Here is a 25,251-nt window from a genome sequence, read left to right as displayed (position 1 = left end):
TGGAATTGTAAGAAAGCTGCAGGGCCTTCTAGAACTGATGAATGTATCCCAAGAAGCAAAAAGTAGGGCATCAGAGAAGAGCAATCTAATTTCAACTACCCTCTACAATCATGTATAAGTCTAAAAAATTAAATAAAATTCAATACAAAAAACCTGAAGCAACTTATTCATAGATCAGTGAATATTCTACCTAAACTCTTATCAATAAAGTACTCCCCCTCTTCTCTAGACCTCAGAGCCGGCCCTAGGTATTTTTCAAGTGTAGGCAAGCAGAATTTTGGCACCCTCCCCCCCCCCAACCAATCACTGAAAAATAAAAGCGTTGGATAAGTGAAAATGTTGGATAATAAGGAGGGATTAAAGAAAAGCCTATTAAACTTCAAATTACATTAAGATTTTACAAATTAAGCACCAAAACATCATGTTTTACAAGAAATCAACAGAAAAAGCAGTCTCGACTGCGCCCTCGTATGTTTTGCGCCCGAAGCGACCGCTTAATTCGCCTCATTGTTGGACCGGCCCTGCTAGACCTCATCCAGTGTAGTGATTTGTCAGCCTCCATTGTGAATGTGGGTGTTATTGGGGCTGATGCCTCCCCATCACCCATGGGGAATTGTTACCACATTTCTGACGTCCGTGGAAGCCCTGTTGTTCCATACAGAACATGGGGAAGCTTCCGTGTTGGCAACAGCAGCATCCTTCCACACTGCCACCCCAGTTCACTCATCGGAAATCACCCTACATCATCTGATGGACAACGTGGCGCTCCATGGGTGAACTGGGGCAGAAGCATCCTAGGACTTTTTTTTTGCCCCATGTGAAAAGATTGTCAAAGTAGAGTATCGGAAGGCAAGACCTTAGTCCCTTCTGGGAGATCTAAAAGCTGACCTCTCTACCCTTTCTGCTAAGGCTTCTGACTGTTTTGAATGTATGGGCAGGAAATGATGGTGATGGGGCTGCTGACTCCCTGAAGTGGCACTGGTGCTTTCCACTCTCTGTAGAATGACCCTCAGCTAATCCACAGGCCAAACCTACCTCTGATTTATGTATGAAGTCCAACTATACATGGTTATTTTTTGTAGTTCTATCCAGCAATAACAATCACCTTAAAATATAAAACATAAGCCATGCTGCAGCAGAAACTTGCTTTGAAAAATTGGCTGTTTGAGAGAACATGACAAATGGCTTCCACAATGACAAATGCAACTGAGTAAGCTGAGGAGGAGGAGCACCAGATATAGCTGCTTGTTTTCCCCTCTTTCTGAGACTACAAAACAATAAAGTCACCAAGTCTCAAAGTCTATCCTTTGTTCCAGATCAAAGGCAATGACTGTGAATCCTGACAGTAATTTCATTCACTTTATTATTATCAAAAGTCATTTCTCTTTGCATCATTCTAACAGTTTATCACACCTCATTTTACATTATGCAATGAACTTCAGAACAGGGAATTGACAAGATGATTGCTATAATATGCTTTTGAAAATATCAGATATATGTACATGTATTCACTGAACAGATGTATTTGTTCAGGGTGTATGAATGACAATATGGGACACTTTCACTACCAATAATGTTTTCTTCCCCCTGCTTTCAAGATATGGGGTGAAGACTTGTTTAGGGAACCGGAGTATGACATAAGTAGGAATCATATTCTCATCTTGATATTGTTGAGCTGCATTTCCCAGCATTTTTCACCACTGGCTTTTTTTGGCTAGAGCTGCAGGAAAATGCAGTCCAACAAGATCTGGAAGGCCACGGAACTTGCACCTTTTGTATGCAGTATTATCAGAATCCTTTAATCTTTTCTGTTCTGGCCTAGGAGATATAAAACATAATCTGCTTCAGAAATACCAATATTTATCCTTGCTCATCTGGATGGATAAGTGAGCGGACAGAGGGATGTACATACATATACTCTTTGAGTGACTGACCTTACCTTGAGGCAAGAAGAGGCAGCCACTACAGGCAACAATTGGACAGGAAGCAGCAATAGGAGCTTGCTGGTTTTCCCTGATCAACTAACCATCTTTCACTCTTTTCAGAGACATATTTGTGTGTGCCACATATGCTATCCTATTCCACTAAACTTGTCAATTGTGAGGGAGGGTGTAATTCTATTGTCAGTATTCAATTGGCAGCCCAGTCAGCTGTTGCCTATGGCATTGGAGGAGGACATGACTATCTAGCTTTTCACTTCCGGTAGCAAAAAGTCTTATAATTTGTTAGCTGTCCACAAATTGACTAGTGGCAGTCCTTAAAATAAGTGACCTCCAAGTCCCCAACAGCCCAAAGTCAGCACCCTCTTGACTGAGTCCATACACCTGGTATATACTTACACAGCTTCTATCCTCTCTAGCATTTCGTTCTCTGTAAGCCATAACGGAACAGATCCTCTATCTTCCTGCCCCACAACCTCATGCTTCCATATTGAGAGATTCCACACATTACACAAAATGTTAGAAAATTGTGTCTTTCAATCACAGATGAATTTTTTACATGTTGATGGTGGAGGGGGAAAGTTACACTGAATTCTCATATAGCTTTTTCACCATTAAATTCAAGATTGTGAAAAAAGTCTCAGTCAAGATGCACACTGTTTTTTCCCAGCATATGAGAAATAATAGTTGTGACATGAAAGGCTCGGATGTCATGCAATGTGAATGGCTAGATGCAATCTATATGTTGGGTTGGCCAGATTATTGATCCAGCATCAGCAAAAGTATTCATTTGGCTGTCCTTCTGCTTTTGGTATTGCTTCTGAGTCCACACTAGACCTGGCTGAGAGCAACCTATTAGATTCATCTGGCGTGTGTCTTGTTAAATACTCCCCTTCTGTTCCTTTGACTTTGGCCCCTGGAGAGAGGCTTTCAAAGGTGACATAAGAGTCTTGGATTTCTTTGGGTTTCCGTGTGAAACATTTTTTGCAGCGCCTTTTCAGGGCCCCACAACAGACTACTAATGTCAGTGGGACAGCGATGACACAAGCTACACTGATGACTACCACGTTGATAAGTTTTTGAGTTCCACCAGCACTGGCCACTTCATCTGTGGAAAATATGATGCACTGCTCCTTCCTTGGAATCAATCCTTTTACACAGACACACACGATATATTTGGTTTTTGGCATCAAATCATTAATGGTTAACTTGGTCTTACCAGGTTCCACATTGATTCGACGCATATCTCTTTCTCCAAAGATAGCATACAAGACACTGAAGATAGTTGTATTCTTGGCCTGGGGAGCTTTCCACGCTAATGTGACACTATGATCTGTATCTCCTATCACTCTGACTGACCTGACTATGCGTTCAGGCTCCTGTTGGGCAGGGGGTGGACTTGCTACGAGATTCCTTGGATTGTTGATCATATTAGGTGCCTCATCTTGAAGTACTGGGTTCCCTTCTGTGTTGGCCCGAATTGACCTGGCACCCAAAGTTGGAGAAGTTGAAGTTGTGATAACGTATCTTGCAACTAAATTGTCGTTGTAAGCTGCTGCTTCCATCCCACCCACCTTTCCATTCCAGGTTCCTTTAGAATTTGCACTGGGGACATCCGTGCTTTCAGATTCAGTGATGATGAGGGAGATGAAAGCTTCTGTTGCTCCAAGGAAGTTTTTGGCTTTGCATATATATTCTCCAGAATCGAGGTAAGACACCACAGGCAAGCCTAAAATAGACCAGCTCATTCCATCACTGGAAATTTCTTGGTGTACTGGAAGACAAAAGGCAAGAAAAGGAATTATTTTTATTTCTTTAGCACAACAACTCAATTTAAATAGTAATGGCTGTTAGTGTTTTTACTTAATGTGCCAGATTGTCATATCATAAGAGCTAATATAAGATGAATTTGTTAAACTCACAACCATAAAAAATAGTGCTCTGCTATATTTGATCATAGAATCATATAGCTGGAAGAGACCACATGGGCAATCCAGTCCATCTCCCTGCCATACAATATCACTTTTCATCTACTCCATTATGAACATTTGTGAGGAGCTTGTATTTATTTATTTATTTATTTATTTACAGTATTTATATTCCGCCCTTCTCACCCCGAAGGGGACTTAGGGCGGATTACAGTGAACACATATATGGCAAACATTCAATGCCAACAGACAAACAACATACAGTATAGACAGACACAGAGGCATTTAACATTTTTCCAGCTTCACGATTCCGGCCACAGGGGGAGCTGTTGCTTCACCGTCCACTAGTGGCTGTACTTCCTCATTCCCTTCCTCGTGTTTTGCTGGCAGTTTTATGGTGTTGTAAATTAGTTAAATTAGCCTCCCGCATAAAGCGTACCTAAATTTCCCTACTTGACAGATGCAACTGTCTTTCAGGGCTGCATAGGTCAGCAGCAAGCCGGGCTATTTAATGGTTGGGGGCTTAACCCGACTCGGGCTTTGAACTCATGACCTCTCGGTCAGTAGTGATTTATTGCAGCTGGTTACTAGCCAGCTGTGCCACAGCCTGGCCCGATGAGATATATGCAAATTACATCCCTACAGGTTTTGTTGGACTACACTACAAGTTCCATCTGCTTTAACTAACATGGCCAATAGTAATGTAGTCCAAAGGGGTCTGCTGGAGAGATTATTTTTTTGCCCATACGTATTGAAGATATTATTTGATTAAGCATGCCAGCAATCATAATAGTATAGGACTTTGTTGTTCCAGTTAATTTGTAAAGGAGGGGCAAGCCTTTGAATCCTTGGACTACAGCTTCCACATTCCTTTACCATTGGTTATGCCGGCTGCAATATCTGGAAGCTGAAGTGCAAAACACACTGAAGAGCAAAAGTTTCTTCTTCTGGTTTAACAAGAACATCACTTTGCTCAAGAACATAAAAATTGTTGAACTGCTGCATCAGAACACTTCATTCCCCATGGTGACTAGAAATCTTTGTGTATTTCATTCTTATATATTTCACAAATTTACTTCCTGTGGTATTACACCTTTTTATGTGTGGCTATTTATATTTTCACATTTCAGAACTTTTCTGTGGAAATTGTATCACTTTTGTTTAGGTATACAGATTAACATTTATGCAGGTCTTTACATTTAAATAGTAAAGAAGAAAACAGCCAGGCTTTTAAATTTAAGAAGAAAACGGCCAGGCTTTGAGGCTGCAAGGCTATTCACTGCTCTATATATATATATATATATATATATATATATATATATATATATATATATATATATAAGCTGTGCCCAGCCATGCATTGCTGTGGCTTATGGGAGTCATTTGTTGACCAGGTGGAATAGCAGTGAATAGCCTTGCAGCCTCAAAGCCTGGCCGTTTTCTTCTTATGTGAATCCTTGTTTGGTGAGCTGGAATACAATGGAATAGGCTTGCTGCTTGGAAGGCTGGGTACTTGCGTTCTAGGAGAATGGTTTTTTGGCCAATTTGAATTGCACTGAATAACCTCGCTTCTTCAAAGCCTGACTGCTTTCTATATAGGGGCATCCTTCCTTGGGCAGGTTGAATGGGACAGAGTAGCCTCATGGCTTCAAAACCTGAGGGTTTTCTATCTAGTGGAAATCTTGGTTGGCCAGGTTGAACAGCACTGAATAGCCTTGCTGCTTGCAAGCCTGGCCGCGTTCTACCTTGTGGAATTCTTGGTTGACCAGGTTGAATAGCAATGAATAGTCTCAGTGCAGCAAGTATGAATGCTGCAATTAGTTACCTTGATTAGCATTTAATTGTCCTGCAGCTTCAAAGCCTGGCTGCTTCCTGCCTGGGGGAATCCTTTGTTGGGAGGTGTTAGCTGGCTTTTATTGTTTCCTTTCTGGAATTCCCCTGTTTTCAGAGTGTTGATCTTTATCAGAAAAAACAGTTCTTCCTTAATTTGGGCTTTATTTTTCCAGGTTTTTTTTAAAGACATATTTAGGATGACTATGTTTTTTGTGGCCAAATTTGGTGCGGTTTGGTTCAGTGGTTTTGTTGTTTACTCCATAATAAATGCACATTACATTTTTATATAGATAGATAGTGACCAAATTCCTGTATAAATCCAGTAGAATAGAAAGTTCTATCAGCATATTTATACAGAATGAAAGCCTATCAGAAAGTGAGGATGGGGATGACCAATCTAGTGGCAGTGAAAGTAGTTCCCACAATTCATCGGTGAGGTTTTTTTTAGGAGGGGGCATGATCTATATGCTGATCTGTGTCTATTTTGTTCCTTAGGTAGCATTGTTGTGCTTTGCCATCAGACTGACAAATATACTAAGGTTGTTTCACTGCCAGGCAAAAAGAGTGACCCAACCATGTTTTTGCACAAAGTGTGGGTTGTGCACACAAGAAAATCCACCATAACCCACCCACCCTCAGAAGGAAGTGGGGTGGAGTTAGTTCTGATCATTTCACTCTAACATAAACTCCACAAACCGATAAACAGTGTTTACAGTTCTTGGTTTTCAAAGCTGTTGCTTTTTTTTCAGTGACATGTCTTAATATGTCAAGGCACTTCTTACTGAGGTTGAAACCATTTCAAATAATTTTTTTGCATTAAGAAAACTTATTTTACTTAAACTATAATGGCCAAGAATACAGTAGAGTCTCACTTATCCAAGCTAAACGGGCCGGCAGAAGCTTGGATAAGCTAATATCTTGGAGAATAAGGAGGGATTAAGGAAAAGCCTATTAAACATCAAATTAGGTTATGATTTTACAAATTAAGCACCAAAACATCATGTTATACAACAAATTTGACAGAAAATGTAGTTCAATACACAGTAATGTTATGTTGTAATTACTGTATTTACGAATTTAGCACCAAAATATCACGATATATTGAAAACATTAACTACAAAAATGGCTTGGATAATCCAGAAGCTTGGATAAGCGAGGCTTGGATAAGTGAGACTCTACTGTATATATAAATCTGGCAGACTGGAAACCTCTTTCAATGTTTTTACTCAGAAATAAAGCCTTTCAAAAAGGAAAGACGGAGGCAACAAATCTAGAGGAAGTGTAAGCATCTTTCTTGTCAAGGATGGAAATCATTGGAAATATTTTCTATATACCTTTTCAGTATACTCATCGCCATCCCCTTTGAGAAACATGATTGCTTTGTTCTTCACAAAGAGATGCAATGGTGTCATTCTTTTTAAAGCTCAATAAAAGTGCGAGCAAGGAAGGAGGAAATCCCACCTGTTCCATTGAGCGGGTTTCCGTCAGCCCTCCTCCAGCTCAGCTCAGGAATAGGCACGCCTGTGGTCCCACACCGCAACAGGACTGTGCTTCCTAGGATGGTCTTCACTTTGGCGACAGATGTGTGCACAACAGGGCTCTGACACTTTCTCAGTTCGACTTGGGTGAAGAAAATACCTGCCAGACTCCTGGGCGCAAAACACTTCAGTCTTGCTTCAACAAATGCTATGTTGGGGGACTGAAAATTGAGGAAGTGGACCATTTCATAGAGGCTGCAGTCACATGTCCAAGGATTGTCCTGTAAACCTGGGAAGAGGAGCGGTTAAGAAAGTAAATCATTGTGTCACCAGTAAATTGAAGAAGTAAATGTAAAAATAATAATTTGTTGTGTATCTGTTTCATAGCTTCACTCTTCTTTACAATCACATAGTCACACTGCTCATATCATCATCATCATCATTTAATTACTTATTAATCGCCCTCCATCTAAGATGCTCTAGGCGATTTACAAGCTAAATTGTAAAGGATAAAATACATACATACAAATATTGATAAAATTAACATAGATCAAAAGCTCTACTAAAAAGCCAGGTCTTAAGTGCTAGGGTAAAAGGCCCTAACTCACGCATAGCTCTCATATAGGGCAGCAAGGCATTCCATAAGGCAGGGGCAGAAATAGAAAAAGCTCTGTATCTGGTCCTTTCCAAGTGCACTTCTCTAGGACCCGGTACATAAAGTAAGTCATGTTGGGATGGTCGTTGTGACCTCCGATGATGTGAGAAGGAGAGATGGTCCCTAAGGTACGATGGGCCCTGGCGGTAAAGAATTTTAAAGGTCATTTTTTTCTCATATGTGAGAAAAAAGCATACCAAACAAGTTATTCATACAGGGAGAATCCTTGACATTGGAATTGTACAGTCCTTCAAAAAGGCTGGATTCTTTCTTTCTTTCTTTTTTATTTATACCCTGCTTTTTCTCTCTAAAGAAGAGATTCAAAGCAGCTTCAGAATTTTACCTTCAGAATTCTTTCCCATCAGTATTACACAACCCCATTTGTCCTTGCTGCATTATGAAAACTGTTTTAGAACTACAGGTAATGCCCAGGTTATGAAGGTTTGTTCTTAAGTTGAATTTGTATGTAAGTCGGAACAGGTTCATTTTTAAGTGTAACGCCAACTATTTTTTTTAAGTTTTGTATACCCTGTTTCCCCGAAAATAAGACATCCCCGAAAAATAAGACCTAGTAGAAGTTTTGCTGAATTGCTAAATATAAGGCCTCCCCCAAAAGTAAGACCTAGCAACTTTTTTGTTTGGAAGCATGCCCAGCGTCTGCGAAACAGAACACCAGAGCATGCAGGATTGGTAAATGTACATACCAGTTGTACATGGAAATAATGGTAGTAACAAGAAATTCATGATAGGGTTCAGAGTTTGTCTGGTTATGTTGGTTTGTAATGACAACTACTGTACAATATATAATAAATGTTCATTTTTTGTTCAACAATAAATGTGAATTCTTCTTCATGGAAAAATAAGACATCCCCTGAAAATAAGACCTAGCACATCTTTAGGAGCAAAAATTAATATAAGACACTGTCTTATTTTCGGGGAAACACGGTAGCATTTGGAAGGGTTAACACTCCTGTGGTGTTTATTTGGCTATCTATGTCCCTGTTCAGACGTTTTCACCTCATTTTCTGCCCCTGTAATAATTGGACTTTGAAAAATTTGAAAAATTTGGATCGTCATGGAAACAAGAGTTGGTGATAAAACTTCAATTGAGACACCTTTTCCCCATAATAACTCTTCCAGGAGTGGATCTCCCTTACAAGGGGTAGATTTCTTCTCACTTCCACCTGTTGTTTGTAACTACCCTGTTTCCCCTAAAATAAGACATCCCCAGAAAATAAGACCTAGTAGAGGTTTTGCTGAATTGCTAAATATAAGGCCTCGCCCGAAAGTAAGACCTAGCAAAGTTTTTGTTTGGAAACATGCCTGCCGAACAGAACAACCAGAGCATGCAGGATCGGTAAATGTACGTACCATAAAGTGTTGTACATGGAAATATTGGTAGTAACAAGAAATTCTTGATAGGATTCACAGTTTGTCTGATTATGCTGGTTTATGATGACAACTACTGTACAGTATATAATAAATGTTCTTTTTTTGTTCAACAATAAATGTGAATTTTTCATGGAAAAATAAGACATCCCCTGAAAATAAGACCTAGAGCATCTTTGGGAGCAAAAATTAATATAAGACACTGTCTTATTTTCGGGGAAACACAGTAGGAGTCAGGCCCGTAGCCAGGATTTTGATTCGGGGGGGGGGGGGGGGCTGGGACTTTGGTTCAGGGGGGCTGAATCTGAATGAGAGGGGATCTACCCTAGCAAACCTTTTGTATCGTTATCCCAATACCCCCATGCATATGGGATATATTGAGCATGGTGATCAGATCATGATATGAATAAACAGAACAGTTTAAATAACAAATGTAAGGCCTTCTCGCGGACCAACCTGAGAATTTCGGGGGGGGGGGGGGGGAAGCCCCTCGAGCCCCCCCCCCCCCAGGCTACATGCCTGCTAGGAGTCTTATGTAAGTTGGATGGTTGTAAGTTATGGACTGCCTGTACTGAGTATTCTGATCATTTAGGAACAAACTAGAAAAATAGGATTTATTTTTTCATGTTGCTTCTCTATGGTGATCAATTTGTGGTGCTCCAAATGTTGGTGAACTGCAATTCTTCTCACTCTTAACCAGTATATGTCTCGAGAGGCAAGGATTCTCCATCATTGTATAACCTTGGTGGTTGTCCTAAAATGTGGTCCAAAACTGAACTTCACTTAGCAAATAGGTATGATTTAAATTGAAATGCAGCTTGGTATGGAGCCCCGGGTGGCACAGCATGTTAAAGCACTGAGCTGTTGAACTTGCAGACCAAAAGGTCGCAGGCTCGAATCTGGGGAGCGGAGCGAACACCCGCTGCCAACCTAACAGTTCGAAAACATGCAAATGTGAGTCAATCAATAGGTACCGCTCCGGCGGGAAGGTAACGGTGCTCCATGCAGCCATGCCAGCCACATGACCTTGGAGGTGTCTATGGACAACGCCAGCTCTTCAGCTTAGAAATGGAGATGAGCACCATCCCCTGGAATCAGAAACGACTGGACTTAATGTCAGGGGAAAACCTTTACCTTAACTTATGGTAGTTTGAGCATTGGAGTACAACTTTGGAGAACAGTTTGAATTTGTGTTCAGCCACTGAAATCCACTGGGTGACCTAGGACAAGTCATACTCTTTCAGCCTCAGAGGAAAGCAAAGAAAAATCCTTTCTGAACAAATATGGTCCCTTTTTAAGTCATATGGTCACTATAAGTTAGAACTGACTTAAAGATGCACAGCAGTAGTAGCAACATAACCCAAGTTTAGAATTTTAAAAAAAGTTTTAGAAAGTTTGCAATGCCCATATATGCCTTAGGTACAAATTCCATGGACAACAAGCATATGCTTGGTATTCAAAATCGTGGTTGCCCAAAGCCTAAAGGAGGGTCCTGTTCCATAGTGATGACACCATATTTTGTTCATGGCTCTGGCCTAATTTCCCTTTAGAAATTAGAGTGGTTACAGAAAATGGGTCTGATGTCTTGGGCAACTGATTTAGGGTCGCTCAAAAAAGGAAACACAATGTTAGTTGATGGTTTCATCTACTTATAGTTAATTGGACTGCCGGTGAGGCAAACGCCTGAGGGATATCCGGAAAGTAAAATTACAAGATGATTTTAAAATGCAAAGAATAAATATATTTTAATAAAACTTACATGGATTATAGCATAGGTAGTGCATTATTTTTCCACATAATCACCATTAAGTTAAATACTTAATGTCATCTATAGAACAAGTTGTTTGATGCCTGTGTCATAGACATCTTCCGCCACCTTTTTTTCAGCCAGGTCATCACTTTGGTGGCGGTGGAAGAGGAAGAGGAGGAAGACTTCTATGACAAAGGCATCAAAAAACTTATCCCACGGATGACAAAACGTATTAAACTGAATGGTGGTTATGTGGAAAAATATGTAATACTTATGCTATAATCTATGTAAGTTTTATTAAAATATATTCATTCTTTGTATTTAAAAAAATCCTGTAACCTTACTTTACGGATATCCCTCGTATTTGTCCAGCTTTGTCCCCTGTGCACCTGGATGGCTTGGGAGCGCAAATAGTTCCTCATCTTCTAAAAGCAAACTGTACTGCCCTGGATCCGATAAAGAAAAAATCCCACCAAGGAGAGATTAATTTCTGATACTATCTTTTGAAAACCAAAGGCAGTTTCCTTTTCCCCATCCTCTTTTTGAGGATTGTGCTACTGCTATACAAAACTCACCAGACTAGCCAGCACCAAGCCAAAAGTATCCCAAATAAACTTATAGTTTGGAGGTGTGGGAGACACTTATCACAGCTTCTGTTTCTTGACAATCCAGAAGAGACATAATCCAGGACAACCAACATCACAACTTCAGCCTGCAATATACAGTGTTCCGTCACTACTTCGCGGTTCACTTTTCGCGGATTCGCTGTTTTGCGGTTTTTCAATAAACTCTAAAAGACTATTATAAATCATAAAAAATTGCAATTTACAGCCTAAGGAAGGAAGGAAAGAGAAGCCAAAGGGAGAGAAAAGGAGCCCAACCAGCAACGGGAGGAGAAGGAGACAAATTATCAACACACAATTGGTTGATAAAGACTTAAAATAGTGTATAGCTACTAAAATAATGTATAAATATTAAAATAAATATAGTGTCCCTACTTCGCGGAGATTCACTTACTGCAGGTGGTTCTGGAATCTAACCCCAGCGATAAGTGAGGGAACACTGTATGTGTTATTTATTTATTTATTTATTTATTTATTTACAGTATTTATATTCCCCCCTTCTCACCCTGAAGGGGACTCAGGGCGGATCACATTATACACACATAGGGCAAACATTCAATGCCCATAAACACATCAAACAGAGACAGAGACAGAGACAGACAAACGCAGAGGCAATTTAACCTTCTCCTGTGGGGATGTTCAATTCTGGCCACAGGGGTGAGCAGCTGCTTCATCATCCACTCTGACGGCACTTCCTCATTCCAAGTCGTAAATTAGTTAAACTTGCCTCCCCACTTTTTTTTATAAGTGGTACCTTATTTCCTACTTGATGCAACTATCTTTCGGGTTGCTAGGTCAGCAACGAGCAGGGGCTATTTTTTATTTTTAATTGACGTGTGCTCACCCCGCCATGGGCTGGCCTCGAACTCATGACCTCATGGTCAGAGTGATTTATTGCAGCAGGCTGCTCAACAGCCTGCACCACAGCCCGGCCCATTTCAAAAGTTGATGGTTCTATGTCTGTTCTGCTTTCCCTTTCCAGTCTCATGACAATTTCCAATAAAAGAGAGATAGAGAATGTGCTTTATATCCTCAAGGACAGGCACTACTTTTAAAGCACCAACTCTTTCCGGCAAATGTCTTCTTAAAGCAGCAGAAGCTCAAGTCTTCATTAACCATGGAGTAATTTAATTTGCATCCATTAACTAATTAATCTGTACTTGCTCCTGCATTCTACTGATTATTTTCACACTAGATGCAGCACTCTTCTCCATAGTCTCTTTTGACTGCTCCACATCTAACATGGATGGGTCACACTCACCCTGAAGACACATAGTTTGGGTGTCATTCTGGACTCAACACTGAACTTGGAGGCCTAGGTATCAGAGGTGGCTGGTAGGGACTTTGCACAATTAAAACTTGTACACCAACTGTGCCCATTCCTTGTGAAGCCAAATCCAGTCACAGTGGTACTTGCCTCAGTTACATCACATCTGGATTACTGTAATGCACTCTATGTGGGGCTGTCTCTGAAAAGTGCTCAGAAACTTCAGCTGGTCCAAAGAGCTACAGCCAGGTTGCTAACTGGGGCTGGCTACAAGGACCGGACAACCCCCTTGTTGCAGCAACTCCACTAGCTGCCAGTGTTTCCAGTCACAATACAAAATGCTGGTTATGTCCTTTAAAGCCCTAGATGGTTCAGGTCCAGGCTATTTGGCTGACCGCATCCCCTCCGATAGTGGGAACAAGAGAGAGGTCCTTTTCAGTAGCTGCCCCTCGACTCTCGAACTGCCTGCCCAGGGAAGCCAGAATGGCCCCTTCACTGCTGTCCTTTCGGCAGCAGGATTTTATTTTATTTATTTTTTATTTATTTTATTCAGACAGGCTTTTAAAGAAGAAGGTTTTTAAGATCAAGTTGGTTATAATACTGTTTATGTTTAATCCTGTTTTAATGCTTGCATATGTATATATTTTAAATTGTATGCAAATGCTTTTATGTTAAGCCACTTTGAGTCCCCTTCGGGAGAGAAAAAGCAGGGTATAATAACTATAACAACAACAACAGCAACAACAACAACAACAAGATCCAAGACTTGTAATGGGTCTTTGGTCTTAGTCCCTTCCTCTTTTATTCCATCCATTGATTCAGGTTCTAATTCTAAAGTCTAATTCTAAACTCTAATTCTAACCACTAAACTGATTCCTTTTTTGTGACACTCCCAGATTAGCTGCCCAATATATCAGACCCACATTCTGTAGCTAAACTTATTCCTCATGTGCAAATTTAATAGTTCTCTTACAACCTCATCACATGGGTAAATTTTCCCTGTTTGATGACATTTTCATCTCAGTTCAAGAACGAAAGCTGCCAGATCCTATCTAATGACATACATTTACTTCCAGTGGTGCTCAATCCCTCAACGGAAAGTGCCGTAAGTTAGAGCAACAAAACATGGTAGATTTTCTGTGTTATTATTGCTTACAATGGGGAGAGCACTGGGGGAAACTGGTTGTGACACTTCCCCCATGGGATAGGTAAGGGCCGATGTGGGCAATGTGAGGCACAGGGCGATGGGTTTCCCATGCTGCCCACCTTGATGACTGGCAAATCCCCCCGCATTTTGGAAGTCATTGTGATGAGGCCCTTGATGTGTTCAGCTGGAGGAGCAAGGATGGCAAGGTTACTACAACGGAAAAGAAGTCTGACTCAGTGGTATGTGGATGAGTCTATACGCATTTGCTGACATCTCTGAGTCAAGCTGTATAAGATTTCTGTCTTAAATTATTAAACCCTGGGTAGATTTAATGCAATTTGAATCTTCTTGAACTGCCATGGATCAATGCTATGGAATCATAAGAGTTGCAGTTTTTCAGGGTCTTTAGCCTTCTCTGCCAATAGCCTTGCCAAACTATAACTCAGGGGTCCCCAAACTTTTTAAACAAGGGGCCAATTCACTGTCCCTCAGAACTTGGAGGGCCGGACTATAGTTTGTTTGTTTTTTTTAAAAAAAACTATGAACAAATACCTATGCACACTGCACATATCTTATTTTGAGGTTAAAAGCACAGCAAAGCACCCCTGATAGATGGCCACCCTGCCTCAATGTTAATAATAACAATAATAAAATAATGAAGAGGGTTGGAAGAAACCCCTTTGGGACATTTAGTCCAACCCTCTTCTGCCATAACAACAACAACAACAATAACAACAACAACAACAACAACAACAACAACAACGAGTTCCGGTTATCTGTAGCCTCTGCCTCCCTCTCCTCCGCACCTCCTCCTGGGGCAGCCAGTGGAAAGGAGCTCGGCGAGAGCTCAATAGAGGGAGAATGACATTTCTCTCCCTCTTCCTCCACTAAGAGATGATTAGAAATATGCTCCCGGTTTCTAAGCCATGCCATTGGCAATACACTCAGCAGTAGCAATATACTCCGGATTTTATGCCAGGACTCCTGGCTTTAGCAAAGGGAAGAAACGCTCTCCCTTCACTAAGGCTTGCAGTCCTGGGATAAATCCTGAGCATATGGCTAATCAGCAGTAGCAATATACTCCGGATTTTATGCCAGGACTCCTGGCTTTAGCAAAGGGAAGAAACGCTCTCCCTTCACTAAGGCTTGCAGTCCTGGGATAAATCCTGAGCATATGGCTAATCAGCAGTAGCAATATACTCCGGATTTTATGCCAGGACTCCTGGCTTTAGCAAAGGGAAGAAACGCTCTCCCTTCACTAAGGCTTGCAGTCCTGGGATAAATCCTGAGCATATGGCTAATCAGCAGTAGCAATATACTCTGGATTTTATCCCAAGTCTCCTGGCCTTAGCGAAGGGAAGAAACACTTTCTCTCCACTAAGGCTTGCAGTCCTGGGATAAATCCTGAGCATATGGCTAAACAGCGTATTGCAAAACCCCTTAATAATTAAAAATTAATTGAATAATAATTAAAATACCTTTTGAGTGGCATAAAGGCAGAAAGGCAAGGCTCCTCCAAGATTTGTACAGGGAGAGGAAGAAGCCAGAAGAGGCTCAAAGACTCCTGCAGCAAAGTGGCGGGAATGGAGGAAAGGCAAGGCTCCTCCAAGACTCGTGTGGGGAGCAGGGGAAGCCAGGAGAGGCTCAAAGTCTCCTGCAGCAGAAAAGTGGCAGGAAAGGCAAGGCTCCAAGGCTTGTGCAGGGAGAGTGGGAAGCCAGGGAAGTTGCGTATAGCAGAAAAATGGCGGGAAAGGCAGAAACGCAAGGCTCCAAGGCTTGTGCAAGGAGTGGACAAGACAGGAAAGGCTGTAAAGCAGCGCGGGGCGGACTGATGGCCCCGGGGGGGCCGCATGTGGCCCGCGGGCCGTAGTTTGGGGACCCCTGCTATAACTCCTTCTCTGCCTTGCCAGAGTACAGTTGCTTCAATTCCATAGCATTGAGCCATGGCAGTTAAAGTGCTATTGAACTGCATTCATTCTACCATGCAAATACACCCCCTGCCAGCCAGTATAGACCACAGGTCAGTGATTCAGAAGTTCTTGGATTTGTGCTATCACATCAGCCTCAGCCAGCACAGGCAATCATTAGACATGATGGGGTTTGAAATCCATATAGAGAGTCACAAGTTTCGATAGTTGGTATAGACTTATTGGATAAAATTATATAATAACTAGCTGTGCCCGGCCACGCGTTGCTGTGGCGAAGTATGGTGTTATGGGAAATAAAGTATTGAGGAATTGGTGGCAGTTAAGGTAAAGGGTAATGGTTTTCTCCTGACATTAAGTCCAGTTGTGTCCAACTGCACACTGAAGTGGATTATATGGCAGTGTGGAGTCAAGATAATCCAGTTCAAAGCAGATAATATAAGATTATAAATGGATTATATAGCTGTGTGGAAGGGCCTTGAGTCTACACTGGCATATAATCCAGTTCAAATCTGATAATCTGTATTTTATAGGCAGTGTGGAAGAGGCCTAAGTGAGGCCTAACTCTGCCTGTCCCCTGGGCTGCGTGGGTTGCTAGGAGACCAAGTGGGCGATGCGTAGCCTTTTAACTGGCAGCAATTGGATAAAAACAATTATTCCTCTCCCTCTAATTAGGATTTTATTTTTATTTTCCTTTTGTTTTATGAACGTAGAGGCATGGATGAGGGGTTGTGCTGCCAAGTTCAGTGTTTCTGGGATGTATAGTTTTGTTGTTTTGTCCTAGGCCGAAATTTCATTACCCTTTTATATATATAGATAATATCTACTACTACTACTACTTTCATTATATTCTGCATATTTTCCAACAATGGGAATCAAGGCCATAAAAAGAATGCAGATTAAAAACCATACAAAAACACCAGTGTGTGTGTGTGTGGGGGGGGGGTGGTAGATCTAAATATAGAGGTTATTTAAACACAATTAAATATTACATAGACTTAAACTACTTAAAATTCATTAAAAGACAATACAGAAATCAAGATAAAAGTGACAGCAGTGTGGGTTCTGTCTGGAGATAATTTCCAACTCAGTTTTTCTTTCCCTGAACTGGGAGGGGGGAGACGAGGATGAAGAGATAGCCCACAAAGATCTGAAATGAGGCATTGAGGAGCTGGATTTTACTTTTTCCATACCAAAAGATGGGATGCTTCAACACTCTAGATTCAAGGCAGTTTGACACCACTAACTATCTTTGCTCACTGCAGCTGCAGTTGTAATATATTGAAGACAGAGAGTGAGGAGATAAACTGATTATTACGATAAAGTGATGTGCACTAGGCTTCATTGCGCTATACTCATGTACAGATATAATCAAGAAATCCTAGTTTTAAATTATCAGCTCAAAAATCTGTCTTGACTTATCCATGGGACAATGTAAGTACTGCACCTTAACTCTTTTTAAAAAAATCCTTCTATGAGTGCAGAAGTAACATCACAAAGGCCAGGAGAGGGGTAGTTCGGTAGTTCGAATCTGGGGAACGGGGTGGACTGTTAGCCCCAGTTTTTGACAACCAAGTACCGTATATACTTGAGTATAAGCCGACCCGAATATAAGCCGAGGCACCCAATTTTACCACAAAAAAAACTGGGAAAACATTGACTCAAGTATAAGCCGAGAGCGGTCAATTTCAGAAATAAAAATAGTTACCAATAAAATTACATTAACTGAGGCATCAGTAGGTTACATGTTTTTGAATATTTACATAAAGCTCAAATTTAAGGTAAGACCGTCCAACTCTGATCAAATCATTATTCTCATCTTCTTCAATGTAAATGTGCTTATGTATCCTTTTAATAATAATAGAGTAAAATAATACATGTAATAATAATAATAATTAATATAGGAAAATAATAGATGCAATAATAAATAGAGTAAAATAATAAATACAACAATAATAATAATAAGATCCGAGTGAAATAATAAATGTATTATTAATAATAATAAAAATAGAGTAAAATAAATGTAATAATAGAAACAATAATAGAGAAAAATAATAAATGTAGCATATAGTCTCGAGTATAAGCTGACCCAAATATAAGCCAACCAGGACCCTCACCCGAGTATAAGCCGAGGGGGTCTTTTTCAGTCTTAAAAAAAGGGCTGAAAAACTAGGCTTATACTCGAGTATATACAGTAATTCAAAAACAGCAGGAAGGTAATGGTGCTCCATACAGTTATGCCAGCCACATGACCTTGGAGGTGTCTACAGACAACGCTGGCTCTTCGGCTTAGAAATGGAGACGAGCACCAACCCCTAGAGTCGGATATGACTAGACTTAATGTCAGGGGAAAACCTTTACCTTTTTAAAGGGATTTGATTATAAAAATATAAGACTTAAGTTTGATTACCAATGTTCATTTTTAGAGGCTCATCTATTTGACAAGAAGGACATTAATGATCTTTTTAGAGATCATCTAAAACTGCTGAAGAGAAGACAGGAAGTCATTTTAACTACTTTTTTCTTCCTTTTTTCCCTCCCCTTACCCCTAGTGTCTCCTCATTTTTTTTACTATTCTTCTCTGTGGCTTTTTCTGTTCTTTTCTTTCTGTTTTATTTATTGCTGAAATTGCTGAAATTTATTGCTGAATTTTTATATATTTGAAAACTTTAAATAAAATTACTATAAAATGATGTTTATATTTGCTGGTAGAAGGACAGCAAGTGGAGAGCCATTTTAGCCTTCTTGGGGAAGAAGTTTCAAAGTCCGGAAGCAGCTACTGACAAAGCCCTCTCCCGTGTTTCCACCCAACAAGCCTGAAAAGAAGGTGGAGAAGGGTCTCTCTAGGTGACCTTAGAAATTTAACAGGCTCATATATAGAGAAAGAGTCCTTCAGACAGCTTGGATCCACACTTTATAGGGCTTTATAGATCTTACTGTAAACAACCTGACAGTGAATATAGTGGGTTTTAATGTTTCTAAAAATGATCTATTAATTGTTGTATGGCACAACAGGCTGAGTGAGGACCCACCTTCAATGAACATCAAAAGCTTCATTGCTTTTGAAGTAATGTTTGCTATTGTTTTGCAAAATGACTATTCTGACAACTTTATGCAAGGGCAGTAGTCCTCAGATTTTGGCTTTCCAGTTTTGTGGAGCTTTTTATATTCCATATCCAAGAATCATCATCATCATCATCATCATCATCATCATTTAATTACTTATTAATCACCCTCCATCCAAGATCCCCTAGGCGATTTACAAGATAAAATTGTAAATCCCTGACTGTTGACTGTGTGGATGAGTCTTCAAGAAGCTGAAGAGCAAAATGTTTTGTGATAGGAGATGTGTGCATTTAGGGGGATATTTCTGGCAGGTTTGATATCCTGGTGGATCACAAAATCTTTTGTGTATGAGGTATTTCACAAAACAAAATGCATTCAGAAAGTTTGGGTATAAGATAATTTGAAATCCATTCTATTTTTCCTGAAACATCTCAGCAATAGCTGTTCATCTATTTTTTTTTACTGATTTTATTTATGGTTATAGTGATACAATAAAAAACGAGAGTCGCATGTGATTACAAAATATTAACGGATAAACAATAATTGGAAAGAAAAAAAAAAACAAAAAAAAACAAAAAACAAAAAAAAAAAACAAAAAAAAGAATAAGGAGAGTATATAGGACCCTGATTTCCCTCGACCCTCCCTCCTCTCTCTGGATTCCCTTCCGGCTCCCCTGCTCAACATTTTTATTCTTACTTTCCCAAATTCTTTCCCGAACCCTTTTCTAAGAACCCGAGAGTGTCATAACAGTTTCTGTTTCTACATTTCCAGTTTTCTTTTCTTTTTCCTTGATATATTTATTTAATTTATCCCAATCTGTTTTTATGTTTGTTTTTACTGAAATTATCTGTGTTAATGTGTCCATATTTTTTATATCCATCAGCTTCAAAAGCCATTGTTCTAATGACGGCGTTTCTGCTGTTTTCCAGAGTTTCGCAATCGAGATTCTGGCTGCACTTGTCATGTATATAAACAATTTTTCATTATTTGTGTCCTTGAAAAAGTCTGTTAGCCCTAGTAGAAAGTATTCCGGTTTTAGGACTAATTTTGTTTGTAGTATAATCTCCATTTCCTTCTGTACTATTTTCCAAAACCTTTTTACCTTCTTACATCCCCACCACATGTGAAAGAAGTCTCCCTTCTCTTTCTTACATTTCCAGCACTTATCTCCATTCTTGTTTTTATTGATTTTTGCTATTTTTTCCGGCGTTATGTACCACCTGAAAAAGATTTTGTACCAGCTTTCCTTTAACTGTGTTGAGTATGTATATCTTATTTTTTTTTTCCAGCACCTTTCCCATTCCTCCATGCTTATGGTATGTCCAATCTCCCTAGCCCATGTGGTCATGTTTTCTTTTACATAAACCTCTTCTGTTTCCCAGATCAATAACTGTTGATATAACATTTTGATAATTTTCTTCTCCATTTTTAAGATTTTGTCCCATGTTGTATCATTTCTCTCAAATCCTGTTTGATTATCTATTTTGAAACCTTCCATGATCTGCCAATAGTTTAGCCAAGTTATGGATGGTTCTAACTGTTTTACTTCCTCATATGTTTTTAGTCTTGTTCCGTAATTATCTATTTTTATTAGTTGTTTATATGTTAGCCATCTTTCTCTAGGAATCTCCCTCATATGTTCTGACTCTAAAGGAGAGAGCCATAATGGTGTCTTACAATAGAATCTGTTTTTATATTTCTCCCATGTTGTTATTAATGCCTTTCTTAGATAATGATTGTTGAAGTTTTTTTCTTTGTGACCTTTCCTTTTCCACAAGTATGCATGCCATCCTTTGTTTAAGTCTTGGCCTTCTAATGCCAATATCCTTGCCTTCCGTAGGCAGGCCCACTCCTTTACCCATTCCAAGGCAGCCGCGTCATAGTACAGTTGCAGATCGGGGACTCCCAGCCCTCCTCTGCGGATGTCATCTTTCATATATAGATACTTAATCCTTGCTCGTTTTCTGCCCCATATGAACTTGTTAATTTCTCTTTGCCATTCGTCCAAGGTTTTTTTGTTATTCAGAATGGGTAGATTTCTGAAAAGAAATATTGCTTCTGCTAGTATCTTCATTTTTATAGCAGAAATTTTTCCTAACATGGAGAGATGTAAACCATCCCACCTTTCCATTTTTTTTTTCATTTCTCTCCATTTCTTGTCATAATTATTTTTTTGCAATTGAACATTACTCGCGGTTAACTCGATCCCTAGATATTTAATTTTTTTTACTATTTCTATCCCTGTTTTTTGTTGCAACTCCTGTTTCTGCCCCTGTGAAATATTTTTTGTCAAAATTTTGGTTTTGCCTCTGTTTATCCTTATGCCAGCTATCTCCCCAAACTTCTCAATTACTTCCAACCATGTTCTAATTTTGTCTTTGGGCTCTTCTATGATACACACAATGTCATCCGCATATGCGCGTATCTTGTAGCTGTTATTTTTTGTTCTTAGCCCTTTCAGCTCCTTGTTGTTCCTAATTGCTTCCAGCAGAATTTCTGATGTTAATATAAAAAGTAGAGGTGAAAGTGGACACCCTTGTCTTGTCCCTTTCTTTATTTCTATTCCTTCTGACAGTTGTCCATTTATTATAATTCTAGCATTTTGATGGGAGTAGATGTTTTTTATTGCATTTTGAAAGTAGTATCCTATGTCCATTTCTGTAAGAATCTCGAACATGCAAAACCAGTTTACACTGTCGAATGCCTTCTCCGCATCCAAAAATAGGAAGGCAACTTCTTTTTGATGATTTTTTTCGTAATATTCGATTGCGTTCAACAGTAATCTTATATTTTCTTTTTGTTGTCTACCGGGCAGAAAGCCACATTGATCTTCATGTATTCTTTCACTCAGAACCTTTTTTAGTCTTTCTGCTAGTATACTAGTGAATATTTTATAGTCAACATTTAACAGTGAAATCGGCCTGAAGTTTGAGACTTTGGAGTTATCTGTATCTTTTTTTGGTAATAGTGTTATATTAGCAGTCTCCCAAGTTTGTGGAGCCCTTTTACCTTCTAGGATTCCATTCATTACCTTTTGTAGAGGTTTACTTAATATATCTTGAAATATTTTGTAATATAGGATGGTAAGACCATCCGGTCCTGGTGCTTTGTTATTGGGCATCCTTTTAATTGCGCTTACTATTTCTTCTATCTCTATTTTTTTATTTAGATGTTCTCTTTGATTTTCTGTTATTTTCTTTATCTCCTGCTCTCCTAAGTATTGAACTACTTTTTCCTTTGGAATATTATCTTCTGAGTATAACTTCTTATAATATTTGACGAATTGGTTTTCTATTTCTTTCTTATCATAATATATGTCATTTTCCTCTTGAATTTTGTCAATACATTGTAGTTGTTTTCTTTTATTCAATTTCCACGCTAGCCACTTTCCCACTTTATTTGCGTTTTCAAAGTTTTGTTGTTTTATATATTTCATTTTTTTTCCTATTTCCTCCAAATATTGTTCATCAGCACGTCTTTTCAAAGCTTCCAATTTGAAGATAATATCTTTGTTTCTTGGATTCTTCTTTAATTTTCCTTCTAAATCTTTTGCTTCTTCTTCTAATTTTTCCTTCTTTGCTCTTTTATCTCTGTTCTTCCGTATGTTTTGTTGCATAAAATGCCCTCTTATGTACGCTTTACTTGCATCCCAAATAACAACTATATCCGTGTCTTCTTCCCTGTTTAATTGAAAATATTCTACCAATAAATCCCTATATCTTTTTTGTTCTAAAGGACTTTTTAATAGCATTTCGTTTAGCCTCCATCTATATTCTCTATTTGAGTTCTTTTTATCCTCTATTAAGACTTCCATAGGTGCATGGTCGGAGTGCAGTCTGGGTAAAATCTTGATGTTAGTTACTTGTGATGTTATAAGTTTTGTACCCCAGATCATGTCAATCCGTGTCCATGACGAATGTCTATGTGAGAAGAACGTGTAGTCCCTCACCTTAAAATTTCTGTGTCTCCAGATATCCTGTAAACCAAGTTCCTCCTTTAGCTGCATGAATCTTAATGGTAGCTTTCCCCATCCCTTTTTTTTGCTTGTCCCTGTTCTGTTTGATTTGTCTATCTCAACATCCAAAACCCCATTAAAATCTCCTAACAAAATTAAATCCTCATATTCTTGTTCTACAATCTTTTGTTGTAAGTAATTTACGAATTGTGTTTTACAGCAATAGCTGTTCATCTATGAAGGACAGGTAGTGACAAAAGATTTGGAGAATACTGAATTATATAATATTCATTACCTTTTTATTTTAGTCTTTTAAGATAAAAAGACTCATTCTTGGTAGCACTGGCAAAATCAAGGCCATTGAAGAGTCCTGATCAACAGAGTGACAGAGGTTGTCAAGGTGACACACAACAAAGGAATGTGTCACCTTGTCACCTTGACAACTTCATCCACAGTGGGGATGCTTGAGGATTGTCATAACTGATTCCTGAAGAAGCCAATTGGGTAAGTATTAGGACAGATCAAGACAAGATGAGACTCTGAATTCCAAACCAACCCCTGCAAAGCGATGGGCAATTTTTTAAGGAATGACACAGCAATCAATGGGCACTTCATCTTCTTCTCCATCAGTACATTTCCCCTTGAAGCCCAATCCTTCTGGATTTCAATTAGGGTTTTCAGATTTGAGTAAGTTTCTCATTGCTAACCTGTTCAAATTACTAGGTGGTACAACCTATTTTCGATTACCTTTTTGGACAATCTGGAAATCACTGTACTGGGACCTTTTTTTTTTTTTACATGGTGTGAAAGTACCAAAAGAAAGCTGTTTCATCTTTTAAACAGGGGGAAGATCAAGGTATTCATGACGAAAATTTCTATGTGCTGGAATATATTGGTAGACACAAAAAGACAAATAAAATAGAGTGGTAATTACAAACTGATAAGGTTCAGTTGCATACACATCAAACTGAAACAACCTACCGTATATACTCGAGTATAAGCCAACCCGAATATAAGCCGAGGCACCTAATTTTACCACAAAAAACTGGGAAAACTTATTGACTCGAGTATAAGCCGAGGGTGGGAAATGCAGCAGCTAATGGTAAATTTAAAAAATAAAATTAGATACCAATAAAATTACATTAATTGAGGCATCAGTGGGTTAAATGTTTTGAATATTTACTGTATTTCAAATAAAAACAGTAAACTAACTCTATAAGTGGAAAAGTAACAATAACTTTATAATAATAATCATCATCATCATCAACAGCTTCATTTGTACCCTGCCCTATCTATTTCCCCCTGGGGACTCAGGCTAGCTTCCAACATAGTAACAGGCAAACATATACATAAACAATGCAGAGCTAGATATAGATCTATCATTATATATACTAATTTCACATGTGTATTTCCTCCTGAAACCTTTGCAAATTCTCTATGTGCATTTTCCTCCTGCAATATTTGTAAGCCCTATTTATTAATGTTTATATCTATCTAGACATCTGTGTGTGTGTGTGCGCGCACACACACACACATTTTCCCTCTGCACTTGCAAACATGTGAGGGTAAAATTCATATAAAATTCATATATAAAATTGATGTATACATATGGGAACAGATATACAGGTACATGGAAATCTCTAGTTATCTATATTTACATAGGATTTGACTGTAAACATATGAGGGGAAAATTCATATATTAATGTATTTGTAGGGGGAACATCTATATAAATATTTAGAAGCTTTGGGGCATGCATTTACCCAAGGAAGAAATGCAAGCAAAGTCCCCCTAAAAACAACTTTGTCCTCTTTTCTCCTGCCCTTTCCCACCTCTTTTCTTTCTCCATTTTTAAAACTCTAAAAGTAGCCAGAAAAGGCTTTTTAAAGCTTCTCTCCCGCTCCCAAAAACCCCACCTCATTTTTGTTTCCTTGGGAATAAAAAGAAATACACACCTTCTGTTGCTCTCTTTTCCCTCCTTCCCTCCCTTTGGACTCAAATGTTCTTGCAATAGTAGTAGTAGTAGTAGTAGTAGTACTAATAGTAATGAATCGTGCAAATTTGCAAGAATATATTTTTTCCTTTCCCTTCTACCCATGCAATCTGGCTTGCAAGGGTTTCTCTCACATTCTCCTTTCGCTTTTGAAAACATTCACTTCTTGTCTCTCTCTCTTTCTGTCTCTCTCTCTCAAAAAAAAAAAATAAGATAACTAGCCAGGGAAGAGAAGTGAAGAAGGGAGGTTTTGGAAAAGAAAACACACTGTGGCCTTCAGGCTTGGCTGCTGGCTTGACCTTG

At 39.1% G+C, this 25,251-nt stretch overlaps 1 protein-coding gene across 1 annotated transcript in view; it reads right to left on the bottom strand.

Moving 5' to 3' along the window:
• Positions 1 to 1,345: 1,345 nt before the first annotated feature.
• Positions 1,346 to 25,251, bottom strand: part of lrit1 (leucine rich repeat, Ig-like and transmembrane domains 1) — a 46,274-nt gene continuing 22,368 nt past the window's right edge. Inside the window, exons 3-4 of the mRNA XM_003223255.4 lie at positions 7,163 to 7,468; positions 1,346 to 3,714 (exon numbers count right to left, since the gene is read on the bottom strand). Of these exons, the coding sequence (XP_003223303.2) occupies positions 2,714 to 3,714; positions 7,163 to 7,468 (1,307 nt within the window). The 3' untranslated portion in view covers positions 1,346 to 2,713. The remainder of the gene's footprint in view (positions 3,715 to 7,162; positions 7,469 to 25,251) is intronic.

This window comes from Anolis carolinensis, chromosome 3 (genome assembly GCF_035594765.1).
Source record: "Anolis carolinensis isolate JA03-04 chromosome 3, rAnoCar3.1.pri, whole genome shotgun sequence".
Taxonomy (NCBI): Eukaryota; Metazoa; Chordata; class Lepidosauria; order Squamata; family Dactyloidae; genus Anolis; species Anolis carolinensis.
Note: the sequence above shows the minus strand (reverse complement) of the source record. Positions and strands in the feature narration are given on the sequence as shown.